This window comes from Fukomys damarensis, unplaced genomic scaffold, assembly GCF_012274545.1.
Source record: "Fukomys damarensis isolate Sample0158 unplaced genomic scaffold, DMR_v1.0_HiC HiC_scaffold_37, whole genome shotgun sequence".
NCBI classification, from domain to species: domain Eukaryota; kingdom Metazoa; phylum Chordata; class Mammalia; order Rodentia; family Bathyergidae; genus Fukomys; species Fukomys damarensis.
In genome coordinates this window covers 56,368,181-56,384,413 of record NW_022900949.1, presented here as the reverse complement: position 1 = coordinate 56,384,413, position 16,233 = coordinate 56,368,181, and the positions used below count along the sequence as shown (strand labels likewise).

Here is a 16,233-nt window from a genome sequence, read left to right as displayed (position 1 = left end):
ATGTGTTGTAGTCCCCATTTTTTCTTCTTTGTAGAGTATATTAACCTCTAAATTTCATTGGATTATTAGATACTTATTTTTCATCCTTGCAATGCCCTCATATACTTGCATTTAATATTTTGCATGCCTTTTCTTCTGTTAATCTATTGTCAATTTATTTCAGTAGAAATAATTGCCAACTCTCAGAGGGCAGAGATAAAGTTGACTTCACCTCTGTAGTACTTCAGCCCAACAGGTTTCAAGATCAAATACTTGAGAGAGATAAGGGACACTCTTGTACTCCTTTCTCCACATTTCCACAGTAGTCCAGACATGAAAGGACTTTTACGTATTTCCCTAACCATTTGGGCTGTAAAGGAGCTCCTGCCCCCCTTCTTCACCCCTTGGAACAGAAGTGGTCAGTGGGTGTCACCAAATGGGGTCTGAGTAGGTCCTCCAAATAGGAGAAGGAGATCTCAACTCACTCCCACCTGTGGAATAGGCTCTTGTGTTGTCACAGAAAATAATTTTAGGATGAGTCAGGGAGAGGCATAGATTTTGTTAGAGTTAAAGAACTACATAGAGAAAATAGAGCATGGCCCTTAAGAGAGGGGCACATAGTCTGCAATTGGGGGTTTTTAATGTGGACTTTGGGGTGGTTGCCTTGGATGATCTAGGATGTGTATTCTTAGTGTCTGTCTTGTTACTCATTATTAGGATAGGTCAGGATGCAAGCGATTTGCATGTGTTTGAAGTGTAGAGATAATGATACCACTTAATAGTGCTATTTCCTTGACGATGGAAGTCTATGGAATTTCTGAATCTAAAGTATTAGAGGAATAGTATAGGCTCAATTTACAGGTGAAAAATCACAGGGCACAATTTGCAGGCTTATTGTATTTTTAATACCTCTGCTGTCTTTTAATTTATTTTTGAGTGCATTTCCTGGAAGGCCATTGTAACTTTGAGTAACTTACATTGTGTTCTGAAGCTACAGTTGGTCTTAACAGCACTATTTTAAAATATAGTTTTCCTTCTCTCATTTCCACCTATCATTATTTCTTCTGTCCTACCTCAGGTAAGCCAGGTATCATATTGGTTGGATCACACCTTACTAGAGTTGAATTTTCTGAGCAAAGAGGTTTGAAGCTTTTCTTTCCTCCTTTGACCACCAAAGTGAGCCCACAAGGTTAAGGAGTAGGTAGAGCCATCATAGCATTCTTCTTTTTTTTTTTTTTTTCCTACTGATGTCTCTGCAGTAGGTCTCCCTTTTCAATACAGGCTGAGTCTATAAATGTGGATTCTTCTTTGCAAACCAACATTGTTCCAGTATGTGTGGTCCTAAGAGTGTTTTCCTCAGCCTCTCTGTAGATTTAAAGTGAGAAATGTGAAGCCTATGGTTTAAAGCACATTTTCAAACAGAGCTAACCAAGATCCTTATATTTTTTTTTCATGAAGATGGTGGAAGAGAAGAAGTATGAGGTTTAGATTGCTGAGTCTTTTACAGACCAATACTGTTTTTCACATGGACATAAATCTAGTTAAAAAAGTAGATTTTTGCAGAATACAATATAGTTTGGATCTTAAATTGGTGACAGTCATTTAGCTCTGTTTTTTCCAACTTTGGCAGTTCTCTAAATTTCTTCTTAGTTGTTAAGGTTGAAGTAAGTTCAAAGGAAGATATTTTTATTTTTTAAAAAATATTCTTTTAATGTTTCAAAACTATGTACATATGTGGTCCTTAATTTGGAAGCCTGACTTTATTGAAGAAAAACTATTTACAAGGTATTATTAAAAATACAGTGAATTTTTAATTTTAGATAAATTATTATTAAAAGACATTGCAATTAATTTCCCTCAAAATACTTCCCACTTGCTTTGAACACACTTATTTCATAATTCTTGCCACTTTCTGAAGCAGTTCTGAAAGTCCTCTTTCATGAGTATCTTCAGTTGCAGTGTTATGGCAGCCTTAATGTCCTGAGTTAATTCAAAAGATTTACCTTTCATGGTAATTTTTTTTTTTTTTTTTTTTTTTTTTTTTTTTTTTTTTTTTTTTTTTTTGTACCAGGGATTGAACTCAGGTCCTAGCACTTCCAAGGCAGGCCACCGAACCACTGAGCTAAATCCCCAGCTCATGGTCATTTTGACTTTGAAGAAAAGGTAAACTTTGCACAGTGTCAGATTCAGTGAATAAGGTGGTTGAAGACACATAATAATGTTTTTATGGGATTGTCTTCCTATTGAATGGCACTCAGCAGCAGCATTCATCATATTTTTTTTTTCTTCTCCTAAAGATACTCATGGAAGATGTCTTCTAGCACTGCTTCAGAAAGTGGTAAAAATGACATGGTAAATGGGCGCAAAGTGAGAAGGGTATTTTGAGAGAGATTCATGGCAATCTGTCCATTACTCTAACACATTTTAAAATTTTAAATCTTTACTGTATTTTGATTACCCCTTATAGATTATTCTTTTGCAAGGATACAAAAAATAAGCAAGTTACTCATTTTCAGTTATCTTTGTTGAAAGATGTGGGAATTTGGAAGAGCCTTTGTGATACCTGCCATAAAAGAGTATTTCTGTGACAGCTCTAACTCATATTTATAGGTCTTAATTGTATTCTGAGAAACTATTCCTTCACATCCTTAAGAGTATAGAAATGAACAATGATAAGTTAATACATATCAGTTACAGCCATCAGTGTCAATTGCCTTCATTCACCAATCAAAAGAAATAGACTGGCAGAATGGATTAAGAAGCAAAATCCACCAATATGTTGTATACAAGAAACACACCTAGTTCAAAAAGAAACTCATAGATGGAAAGTGAAAGGATGGAAAACAGTTCTCCATGCAACAGGAGCCCAGAAAAAAGCACAGCTAGCTCTCTTATTCACAGACAAAGTAAATTTCAAACCAAAATTGATTAAGAGAGACCAAGAAGGCCACTATATCCTTGTAAAGGTAACAATTCAAGAGGAAGAGATGACAACCATAAATATATATGCACCAAATATGAATGCACCCAACTATATAAAATAAATATTAAAGGACATGAAAAACTGAATAAGCACTCATATAATTTTAGTTGGGGAACTCATTACCCCAATATCACAAAGAGACAGATCATTTAGACAAAAAATCAACAAGCTTTTGAACAAATGGACTTAATAGATGTCTACAGAGTGTTCCACCCCACAAAATCAGAATATACATTCTTTTTAAGCTGCACATGGGTCATTCTCCAAAATAGACCACATACCAGCTCATAGAACATGCTTAAATAAATGCAGAGGAATTGAAGTTATCCCATGTATATTATCAGACTGTAGTGTAATTAAGCTGGAGATCTGCAGCATAAAAACCGCAAGACCTTCACAAACACATGGAAATTGAATCAATGTAATGAAAACTAAGAGACTGAAACAAAATGAATTGAAGAGTTGGTTTTTCAAAAGAATAAATAAAATTGATAAACCCTTAGTCAACCTTGTCAAAAAAGGAAAGAAAAGGCTCAGATCATGGAATTAGGAACAAAAAAGGTGAGGTCACAACAAATCCAGCAGAAATCCAGAGGATGTTCAATACCTACTTCAAGAACCTGTATTATAATAAAATGTAAAACACAGAAGAAATGGACAGATTTCTTGATACTTATGAATTATCAAAGTTAAAGAAGATGTAAAAATGCTAAACACCTCAATTACAATCAGTGAAATTGCAAAGGTAATTAAAAGTTTACCAACAAAGAAAAGCCCAGGTCCTGATGGCTTCACTGCTCAATTCTACAAGACATCTATAGAAGAACTATTGCCACTACTCTAAACCTTTCAATGAAATTGAAAGGGAAGCAATACTTCCAAATTAATTCCTGGAAGACAGTGTTACTTTGATTCCAAAACCAGGGAAAGACCCAACCAAAAAAGAGAACTATAGTCTAATCGCCTTAATGAACATAGATGCAAAAATCCTCAATAAGATACTGTCAAACAACACACAGGGTCATCAAGAGTATCATACACACTGACCAAGTTGGATTTATCCCAGGGATGCAAGGCTGGTTCAACATATGTAAATCAATAAATGTGATGCACTATATTAACAGAGTTAAAGACAGAAACCATACGATCATCTCAATAGTGCAGAAAAAGCATTCAACAAAATTCAACATCGTTTCATGTTTAAAAACCCTGCAGAAATTCATCCTTATCGCAACTTGATAAAGGCTATCTATGAAAAGCCAACAGCCCAGTTCATATTAAGTGGCCAAAAGCCGAAAACCTTCACGCTAAAATCAGGAACAAGACAAGGATGCCCACTATCACCACTCCTCTTCAATATACATCTGGAAACAGCCACAGAAATTAGACAAGAGAAAGAAATTAAAGCAATAAAGATAGGAAAGGAAGAAGTTAAACTGTCATTATTTGATGATGATATGATACTCTACATTGAAGACCCAAATAACTCTGCTAAAAAACTTCTAGACTTATTGACACTTTCAGCAGAGTAGCTGAATACAACATCAACAATCAAAAATCAATAGAGGAGAACTACAAACCAATCTCCATAATGAATATAGATGCAAAAATCCTTAATAAGATACTAGCAAACAGAATACAAAGGATTATTAAGAAGATCATCCATCCTGACCAAGTCAGATTTATTCCAGAGATGCAAGGGTGGTTCAACATATGAAAGTCAATAAATGTAATACATTATATTAACAAAGTCAAGGACAAAAACCATATGATCCTCTCAATAGATGCAGAAAAAGCATTTGATAAAATTCAACACCCATTCATGATAAAAACCCTGCAAAAAATTGGAATAGATGGTCTATACCTCAATTTAATAAAGGCTATTTATGAAAAACCATCAGCCAACATCATATTGAATGGCCAAAAACTGAAAACCTTCATGTTAAAATCAGGAACAAGACAAGGATGCCCACTATCGCCACTTCTCTTCAATATAGTTCTGGAAACATTAGCCACAGCAATTAGACAAGAGAAAGAAATTAAAGCAATAAAGATAGGAAAGGAAGAAGTTAAACTATCATTATTTGCTGATGATATGATACTCTACATTGAAGATCCAAAAAACTCCACCAAAAAACTTCTAGACTTAATTGACAGATTCAGTAAAGTATCTGGATACAAGGTGAATACCCAAAAATCAATAGCCTTTCTATACACAAATAACAGACAGACAGAAAGAGAAATAAGGGAAAAAATTCCTTTTACAATAGCATCCAAAAAAATGAAGTATCTAGGAATCAATCTAACAAAAGAAACAAAAGATCTCTACACTGAAAACTACAGCACTCTGAAAAAAGAAATCGAAGAGGATATAAAAAAATGGAAAGATATCCCCTGCTCCTGGGTAGGAAGAATCAACATAGTGAAAATGGCCATACTACCGAAACTGCTATATACATTCAATGCAATGCCAATTGAAATTCCAACACTATATTTCACAGAACTAGAAAAAAGAATCCAAAAATTCATTTGGAACCACAAGAGACCTAGAATAGCAAAAGCCATTATAGGCAACAGTCACATGGCACCAGGTGTAACAATTCCCAATTTGAAACTATACTACAAAGCCACTGTGATAAAATCAGCATGGTACTGGCAAAGAAATAGGCCTGAGGATCAATGGAACAGACTGGAAGACACAAAAACAAATGCAGATGTACTCAGCTACCTCATCTTCGACAAAGGAGCTCACCATCCTCAGTGGAGGAAAGATAGCCTCTTTAATAAATGGTGTTGGAAAAACTGGATATCAACCTGTCACAGATTAAAATTAGACCCTTATCTTTCGCCATGCACTAAATTAAAATCCAAATGGATTAAAGATCTAAATATTAAAACAGAAACATTAAACTTGCTGGAAAGTAAGTTAGGCAGAACTCTGGAAGACATTGGTATAGGAAAAGACTTTATGAACAAATCCTCAGTAGCACGGGAACTAGCAGAAAGAATCAACAACTGGGATCTCATCTTACTAAAAAGCTTCTGTACTTCAAAAGAAACCATTAGCAGAACTAAGAGACAATCTACAATGTGGGAAAAAATTTTTACCAGCTGTACCTCAGACAAAGGACTATTATCAAGGATATATAAAGAACTCAAAACAATCAGTCCCCCCAAATATAAAGACCCGATCCAAAAATGGGCATCCGAAATGAACAGACATTTCTCATACAAAGAAGTAAAAGCAGCAAGAAAATATATGAAAAAATGTTCCACATCACTGGTCATTCGAGAGATGCAGATGAAAACAACACTGAGATTCCACCTCACCCCACAAAGAATGGCTGCTATCAAGAAATCACACAATAACAAATGTTGGCGGGGTTGTGGGGAGAAAGGAACCCTCCTCCATTGTTGGTGGGAGTGCAGACTAGTGCAACCACTATGGAAATCAATATGGAGATACCTCAAAGAGCTTGGACTGGAGGTTCCATTTGACCCAGCCATCCCTCTGCTGGGTATCTTTCCAAGAGAACTAAAAGAATCATATCACAGAGAAGTATGTGCACCCATGTTTATAGCGGCACAGTTTGTAATAGCTAAATCTTGGAAACAGCCTATTTGCCCATCCGTTGGAAACTGGATAAAGAAGTTGTGGTTTTTCTATAAAATGGAATATTACTCAGCCATAAAGAACGAGAAAATAGATTCATTCATAGGAAAATGGATACATATTGAAGATATACTCCTAAGTGAAATAAATAAGTCACACATGTGTAAATACCTAATAGTTTCCCTGGTGTAAATAATCTGCAACAATGCATAAGATTCTAATAAGATTACTGACATTTAGAAATGGGAAGAAAGGAGCTAAAGGTGTAGGGAAGGTGGGATGGGTAGGGGAAGAGTAAAAAGGAAAAGGAAAAAATGTGAGAGAATGAAAAGATGAAAATAAAGTGTTTGTAGATGGGGAGGGGAGGAGGGAGTAAAGGGAGGGCAGAGGTAAGGGGAAAAAATGAAAATCAAGACTTGTCATGTAGAGGTACAAGATCCCAACAATGAATGTAACTGTACTGTATCCCTAAAATGTACCAATAAACTCAAAGCTGAAAAAAAAATCAATAGCCTTCTTGTACACAAATAACAAACTGAGATAGAAATGAGGGAAACATTCCTTTCACAATAGCATCCCAAAAAATGAAGTATCTAGGAATCAATCTAATGAAGAAAGCAAAGAACACTACACTGAAAACTACAGCTCTCTCAAAAAAGAGATAGAAGAGGATAAAAGAAAATGAAAACATATCCCCTGCTCCTTGGTAGGAAGAATCAACATAATGAAAATGGCCATACTACCAAAAATGCTATACAGATTCAATGCAATGGCAATTGAAATTCCAACACTATATTTCACAGAACTAGAAAAAAATCCAAAAATTCATTTGGAACCACAGGAGACCTAGAATAGCAAAAGCCATCCTAGGCAACAGACGCATGGCAGCGGGTATAACAATTCCCAATTTGAAACTATACTACAAAGCCACTGTGATAAAAACAGCATGGTACTGGCAAAGAAACAGACCTGAGGATCAGTGGAACAGACTGGAAGACACAAAAACAACTCCAGATGTACTCAGCTAAGTCATCTTTGACAAAGGAGCTGACCCTCTCCACTGGAGGAAAGATAGCCTCTTTAATAAATGGTGTTGGAAAAACTGGGTCTCAACCTGGGAAAGATTAAAACTAGACCTTTACTTTCCCCATGCACTAAAGTCCAAGTGATTTAAAGATCTAAATATTAAAACAGTAATACTAAACTTGTTGGAAGATAAGTTAGGCAGAACTGTGCAAGACATTGGCATAGGAAAAGACTTTATGAACAAGTCCTCAGTAGCACAGGAACTAGCACAAAGAATCAGCAACTGGGATCTCATCTTACTAAAAAGCTTCCTGCACTGCAAAAGAAAGCACCAACAGAGCTAAGAGATAGCTTGCAATGTGTGAAGAAATGTTTACCAGCTGCTCCTCAGACAAAGGACTATTATTTTGAATATATAAATAACAAAAAATAATCATGCCCCCCAAATATAAAGACCCAATTCAAAAATGAGTATCTGAAATGAACAGAACAATGTGTGAAGAAATGTTTACCAGCTGCTCCTCAGACAAAGGACTATTATCTTGAATATATAAATAACAAAAAAATAATCATGCCCCCCAAATATAAAGACCCAATTCAAAAATGAGTATCTGAAATGAACAGACATTTCTCAGACAAGTAAAAAAAGCAGCAAATAAGCAAATGAAAAAATGTTCCACATCATTGGTCATTCAAGAGAGGCATACCAAAACACTAAGATTCCACCGCACCCCAGAAAGAATGGCTGCTATCAAGAAATCAACCAAGGGCCAGGGATTTACTCAGTGGTTCTTGCCTGCCTTCGAAGTTCAAGGTCCCAAGTTCGATCCTTGGTACCAAAAAACAACAACAACAACAAAAACTAAGAAATCAACCCCTAGCAAATGTTGGTAGGGTTTTGGAGACAAAGGAACCCTTTCCATTGTTGGGGTAGTGCAGCCTGGTGCAACTACTATGGAAATCAGTATGGAGATACCTCAAAGAACTAGGGTTAGAGGTTCCGTTTGACCTAGCTATCCCTGTTCTGGTTATCTTTCCAAACAAATTACAAGAATCATACCACAGTGACATATGCACACACATGTTTATAGCAACACAGTTTGTAATAGCGAAAACTTGGAAACAGCCCAGTTGCCCATCAGTTGGAGACTGGATAAAGCAGATGTGGTTTTTCTGTAAAATAGAGTACTACTCAGCTATAAAGCATGAGAAACTAGTGTTATTCAGAGGAAAATGGATGCATATTGAGGCTATACTCTTAAATGAAGTTAATAAAACACACATGTGTAAATAACCAAATAGTTTCTCTGGTGTGAAAAACTAAAAGTGTAAATAAGATCCAAATTGTTTAACTGACAATTTGAAATAGGAAGAAAAGGGCTACAGGTATAGTTGAAGTGGGAAGGGTAGGGGAAAGGAAATAAGGGAAAATAATAAACAATATGAGAAAAGGAAAAAAAGGAAGCAAAGTCTTTGCAAATAGGGAAGGTGGAAGGGATGAAGGGTGGGTAGGGCTAAGAGGAAAAAAAGAATCAAGATCTGTCATGTAAAGGTACAAGATCCCAGTGATGTATGTAAGTGTACTGTATATTTTAAAAATGCCAATAAATGCAATAGAAAAGTGTATAGAAATAGGAATGGGTTATGGAGATATTTAGATTTCCATAACCCATTCCTATTTCTAACTAAATGATAAAATTGTCATTATTTGTACCAATACTTAGTCTAGGCAACCAAAGAACATTCTTGAATCTACATATGATTTATGGAAAATAATTAATATTAAAAGCTCTATCTTGCCTTAAAAACTATATTTTCCCCTTGAGTAATTTAGTATATTTTCACAGAAATAAAATAACATTGTTCTATGGAATCCCTGAAAAATTGTTAGTATGTATTAAAATCAACCACTTGCTATTAATTTAAAATTCATTTGGAGAGAGACCACCTTGGGTGAAGGTTCGTAGTGTACATATGTGTCTATAGTTGCACACAGTGAGTTGCAGTCTTCAAAGAGTCCCAATATAGGTAAACACTTGATGCTTAGATGTCAGATGTGAAATTGCCATCGGAACAAGTCATTTCAAACAAACTGAATTTTGTTTCATAAATAAAATCAGGTTTTAACTTGGCTGGCTATAGGATATTGTTTATCTTTCTAAGATTATCTCAGAATTACTATACAACTTTGTTGCCTGTGCATACACAAAATTTACCTTAGGTACTACTTAAGGATTTATAAATCAAACTTTTAAAAGTTAAAATGCACAGATTCCAAAATGATGTGCATAAATGTAGAATGGATTAGATGATAGTGAAAACTCAAGTTTTATTTCTGAAAAATGGCATTTCCCAGTCTATGTGCAGGGTTCTGCATTGATGATGTCTGGGATGTCTTCCACATAAATTGTCTTTGCCCAAATCCTCATCTCAGGTTTTTTTTTGAGGGGCCCACTTTAAAACTTCTCCCAAGCATGGCTGTCTCAAAGGCTAGAGTTTGAATTAAGAGGGACAAAGAAGTAATTATCAAAATCTTCTGGGAATATTTGTCCTTCATTTCAGAAAATATTTCCAGACTTTTTCAAATTTTCCTTGTCAGAACTCTGTCCTCTCTTAGTATTTTTATTTTCTCTAGAGGAAAATAAAGTGCAGAGATTATAAAGAGATGAGAAGCCTGGTAACTATTAATTCATACAAAATTTTTATAATTTAACACTGAGACAATAGGATAAAGTGTTTTTTAGCAAAGCAAAGTTGGGATTCTCAGTTTCACTGTTATGTATAGTAGAAATTTATACTAAAAGTATGTGAATTTGTCAGGTATACATTTAATGGGAAATCATACATTTCCTTGAGTCTTTGATTTTAAGATTTGGGGCTACAATAACTCAAAACAGAATGTTGTTTCTCCATATTGTCCTTGGTTCCAGAGCTCATACTATGGTCTATCCCTGAAGCCTTCATCCTGAGTGGGGGGCTGGTTTCTGACACTGTGGCCAGCTTTACTTATCCTGCCATATATATATTCTGCTGGGACTAAATTTTTTCTCACAATTGACCCTTTGAGATGTGAATGAAAGAAGACAGAATTGATGGGCTGAAGTTTAATATTTCTGTTGAAGAGGCACCCTCTCGAAAATGAAAAGGATAATGTTCTGTGGACAAAACTCTAGAACACAAGAGATGAAATTGCAACAACTATGATGACAAGAAGCTGAAGTGGCAATCAGGGAGTATCTGTATGGGACCCTCCTCATCCCCAAACTTTTGCTTGTCAGTTTTTCTGAGTGAAGGAATTGAAAAAGTTTACTGAGTGCCTTCCTCTCCCCACTGCTTTTACTAAGCTTTCTGCCCCGGTGTTAAGCAGCTAAGCAGCATCAGTCCTAAGCAATGGAATAGCTAACGTACTCCATTCCTGGAATAAACCAAGGACCACTTATTCAAATGACTGCAGGGGTGACACCTAGATTGTGAATGAGTGAAATGGATGAGTGAACTTGAGCAAGATAATGGTAAATGGAATAAGCAACTACTCAACCTTAACAGATTATGGTTAAATGAGGAGGGCCTAGTATGCAATATCTTACAAGGTTATTCTCAAGAATCTATATATTTGATTTTTATAAAATCTAGTGACTTGAATATATTGGCATCAAATTTAAACAATGTATATGCCATTCAAAACATTCCAAGGTCTTTATTCCTCTTGTTGAGTCTTTTTATTGGTAGGAGAGTGATCAGATATTATATGACAACCAAAATAGTTCATTTTACTCAGATGGGATATTGTGATAAAAAAAAACCAAAGTAGTTTAATGATGGTTAAGTAAAGTAAGAAATTCCCAGGATTTGAAGTGCTTTAATTTTTTAAATTAACTTATTTATTGTACTAGGGATTGAACTCAGGTACTTCGCATTGTGCTATATACTCATCTTTTCTTATTTATTCACTATTCTGAGACTTTGGCTAAATTCACCAAGCAGGAGTGGAACTTTTGGTCTCCCTGCTTTACCCTCCCAGAGAATGGGTGGGAAATTGAATTTGTGCTGTCTTGTAAATCTAACAACTAAAGACTAAACCTGTGAGATTGCAAAATCATAAATGTAGACCACGCTGGCAGAGCTCCATAAGATGCTTGCCAGCGTTAGCTGACAGGTTTCAGAACAGTTTGAGTATTAGGATAGTGTGATAGAAGAACATCTGCAGTGCACATAAATACTCCCCACCAAGTTAAACTCGAAGAGGAAATCAGCTTCAAAAAATCAAAGAGGAAATCAGCTTCAAAGTTTCACAAGGCAAAGAAGCTGAATGAGCAGTTTCATATTAATCAGTTGATAAACTTTCTCTGAATGTGAAACTGTCTCCTGAGGAGGTAGCTAGATCCCATTATTATTATTACTACATATTTGTACGTTAGCCATTAGTGACAACAATATTTTCAGGATATATTTGGGCCTGCCTATTCAATGAATCACATTGTATAAATTGAATGCTAACACTACCAAAATGGGAGTGCAAAATGATTAATATTTCTGTGTTGCCATGATCTGGTGAAATGATGAAAAACCTCATTTAGCTTCAGGACATATCTAATTTCATTATAAGACCTATTGCTAGAATCAAGCAGGTCATAATATTTGTTTTTAAAAAGCAGCAGAGCTCAAAGTACTACTGTTTTGAACCACTGCCTTCCAAAAAAACATAAAAATATAGACTCAAGCAGAGCCAGCCTGTCAAATGAAGAATAGTCTAAAGAATTTTTATTGGTATGGCTCTTCTGATTCTGAAGTCTTCATCGTTGGTGGCAGAACTATTTGTCAGGGATTAATATTGTTTTACTATAGAACAGAGGATGCTGTGAACTGCTGGGAGTCCTGAGCTTCAGGGCCAGAAGCTCTGCAAAAAGAAATACAAGTATGTACATTGCTGAAGATGGCTGCATGATTTCTTCCTTCAAGATATGACTCAACATATCCCAATAACATAGTTGTAAGATGAGGATAGGATTTTCTTTTTGACTTTTCCTTTTATTTTTGTCTTGTTAAAAACAATAGACTCGGAGTTTAAATTCTGTTCTATGATAACCCATTATAGAAAGCCAAACAGAAAATCACATATTAAAGTCATTTTTTCAACTTCAAAAAGAATTCCTATGAATTAATTTCAGGTCAAACCAGAGTTTTCAATCTCCATCTTATTAGCAGGTCCTAGCTGGCTGGAGAGGTTCGATGAGGTTATGAGTTGGAAACTAACTTTTTGAGCTCAGAAAATATCCCTAATATAAAGTGAACTTTTAAAATATATAAATCACTAGTGATGCATCTTAAAAAAACTTCTTTGAAACAATAAGATCATGACTCAAGAGCTCATAATGGCTGCTTGTAGATTTACCAGTATGGAAAATATTTTCACGGAATGAATCATTTAAAGATGTGAAGAACTGGTGGTGATGAAACCACACTCCGGAGTTTGAAAAGAGGCGAGGCTGCTTTAAGAGAGAAACAGGAAGTTGTAACTAGAAGCCATCTGAATGCTAAGTCAGGGCAGAATGCTTGTGAAGTAACAAGTAAAGTAGCAGTGTTTATTCTGTAATTCTCAGGCAGCCAAACTGTCTTAGGCAAAGCTTGATGAAATAGCGTTTATCCAGGATTTTATCTAAGGGATCCCAAGAAGACTGGGGAATGGAGAGACAGCAAAGGTTTAGGTCAGAGAAGGATGAGTATCACTTTCAACATCAGGGAGCTGTGGAGCTGCTTGTCTTTAATTTTTTGCTCATCCTCACCATTCTGACAATCTGGTTATTTAAAAATCATCGATTCCGCTTCTTACATGAAACTGGAGGAACGATGGTGTATGGTAAGTGTATAAATTATGGGATTGATGTAAAACTTGTTGCTTGGGTGTAATTAGAGACGTGTGCTCAGGTGGCAGAGTACCGAAACTGGAGAAAATGTGCTGATTGAATGTCATTAGCTTGATGAAAGGTGCTGCAGCGTGATGAACGCTAATCTCTTTCCAGAGGAGTTGCCGAATTTGCCTTGAGAGCAAATGTCATAGTCATGTTCTCAGGCAGCACGTAAAGCAAGTCTGTTGACAGCCGTGGGTCATTGTCATGTCGGGACTCGAGCCTGGGAAGCTGTTTGTTTTTATAAAGATACTGGGAAGTAATGTCTCTGCAGTCACAGAGCAGCCTTTTTTTCACAGGCAGTCCCTATGAGCAACATAAAGTTCTAGAAATAACTTCTCTTAAAACTGTAGGAATTAAATCCTTTGATATAAAGTAATTTCAAGAAGAAAACTTGCAGAAATAGGTACCACCCCTTCTGTGGGAATAACTATTTCCGAATCATTGTTTGATTAAATAAATGTTTTATTTTTATATATTAAAAGTGTGATAAATACACAAGAATTTCCTATGCAACACTTTTCATTTCTTAGCCTGATTTTAGATGTTCTAATTTATAATTATTATTATTAGTAGTAGTATTTTCTCTCTCTTACTCTTTCTCTCTGAAGGCAAAGTGTGCAAAAGAATTTTCTAAGTTCTTAAACTCCCAAGGTATTTTTTTCTGTGCAGTTTTCTATGTCATCCATTTCAGAAAGTTTAGTAAAATATGACAAAGATTATCCAGTCTCTACTATCATCTTTTAAAGTAAAATACAAGACATTAGTAGTTACAAACTGATGTTATTGACAAAATAGTTGGCATCACCAATTTTATCTCAGCCTATTAACAGACGGAAACTTTGAATACAATGGAAACAGGCAAGCCAATGCTATAATTCATGGCAAAGAGCATATTTTGGGGGCTTTCTTTATTTTGGAAGTATTATTGAAGACCCTTAAAATGCCTAAACTCTAGGCATCAAGATGAATACACATTTTACATGCTAACCATGCGATGTCCTGATGTTGTTAATGTATAGTCATGATTTGAGAACATTAAAATCCTGTGCCTTAACTAGACCTCACACTGTGAGGGACTTGAGGTATAAGACAGAAGCTTCAAGTCAAGCAATGTAATTTCTTTTTAGAGGGCCAATTCTGATCCATTCAGAGCACAAAGTTAAAATCCTTTGTATTATGGTTCTTGACATAATAAAATTGTGGGGGGATCATTATCCAATAGAATAAAACTAGCTGAACAGAAAGGAAATGTTGCCATCAGAGATGATTCCCTTGACTCCAGTCATTTGCTCTTCTCCATCATCAATGGAGAGTCTTTCTGTTGTTTTGGCTGACAATGAATCGACAAGGATACAGGATATAATCTGGGAAGCAAGGTAAAATGTAATCCTTGGCATCGTATTAAAGGGCTATATATACTTTAACAAAATAACACATATTTAAAATTACCAAGCTTTATTGAAGGAAAAGATTTCTTCATAGCCCTAAATTTGCTTAAATTGTGACACTTTTACTAATTTCAGCTTATCTCTGATGGGAATATTGTTTTGTAAAACTAATCACATTTTGACTGAATTAAATTCAGCCATTGTACTCCCAACACATAAAATAAATTTTACTTTTGAACCACCATCAAAAATTCCATAAAATATTTTAAAATTCTGGTTGAAATTATAAAATATTAGTGCATTATCTATTGAGATATCTTTCTGAGTTACTATTCTTAAGGCAGTTTGGGCTTAAAATTTATAAGCATGGATGTGGGTTGTATGATCTCTGGCTTTCATAAGTAAGTATTTTTTTTAAATGAGAAAGTCATTAAAACAAGTTCTTAACCAGTATAATGTAAAAAAGTATTATAAAAATTTTGAATACATTTACATATATATAGGATTTTAGAAATTTGCCAATTATCTTGAACTGAATAAATCAACAAGGAGACATCTTTTGTTATCATAGAACAATAATTATTGGAATTTAAGAGGGTCTTTTCTACCCCGCTCATTTTACAGAGAAAAAAACTGAATCCTGAAGAAGTGGAGTAACTTCCTAAAACTGAAAAGCCACTCAGAACAGAGTCTATGTACTTTCAATCATCTGAATGTGTTAATCACATTCATGTTCACCTTATAATATAGTTTCTGAAAATAGTCCATGTGGATGGCATAACTGATTTCTCATTTTTCTAAATATTATATATTTAATGTTTATTGGGGACTTTCTGTTAGTGATGCAATAAAATAATCTGCAACAGGAACAAGAGGTACTCAATAAACACTTTTTACTCATAAGGGGAATGGGGATGCCAAGTAATTTAATGTCCAGTATCTGTAAATTAACTTGAACTTATAAATTAGGAAGAAGCCTTAAAAAACTTAACACCTTCTTTTACAAAGACTTACACAGGTGAAAGTCATGTTATTTGCCATTGAGCTGAGATTCACCTGTATTATGCTGAGATATTTAAAAAGCAAGTACATACTATCAGTGATCGTCCAAGAGAGAGGATGTGTATGTGAGATCAGATGCATCCTCCTAGTGTTTACTCTTTCAGGTTTGGTCAGAGAGATTTTCTATTCTAAGAGGTCCAAAAATGTAAAATTTCAAGGTAAACCTATATTGGTTCCCTTTGCCATTTGAGGATGGAACTCTTAATTTTTGCAATAGCTCTCCTGAGAACATAGTGATAATGACAAAGAAACAAAACTAGATTTATCATTTAA

The 16,233-nt window shown here is 35.1% G+C and overlaps 1 protein-coding gene across 8 annotated transcripts in view; it reads left to right on the top strand.

Moving 5' to 3' along the window:
* Positions 1 to 16,233, top strand: part of Slc9a9 (solute carrier family 9 member A9) — a 671,333-nt gene that overhangs the window by 91,269 nt on the left and 563,831 nt on the right. The window contains exon 1 of one of the 8 annotated variants that reach the window (XM_010608152.2): positions 13,113 to 13,458. The exons of 6 other annotated variants lie outside the window; for them this stretch is intronic. In XM_010608152.2, the coding sequence (XP_010606454.1) occupies positions 13,284 to 13,458 (175 nt within the window). In that variant the 5' untranslated portion in view covers positions 13,113 to 13,283. Of the gene's footprint in view, positions 1 to 13,112; positions 13,459 to 14,825; positions 14,887 to 16,233 lie in introns of those variants that run through there. One more of the 8 variants, XM_033759290.1, reaches the window with a different exon arrangement.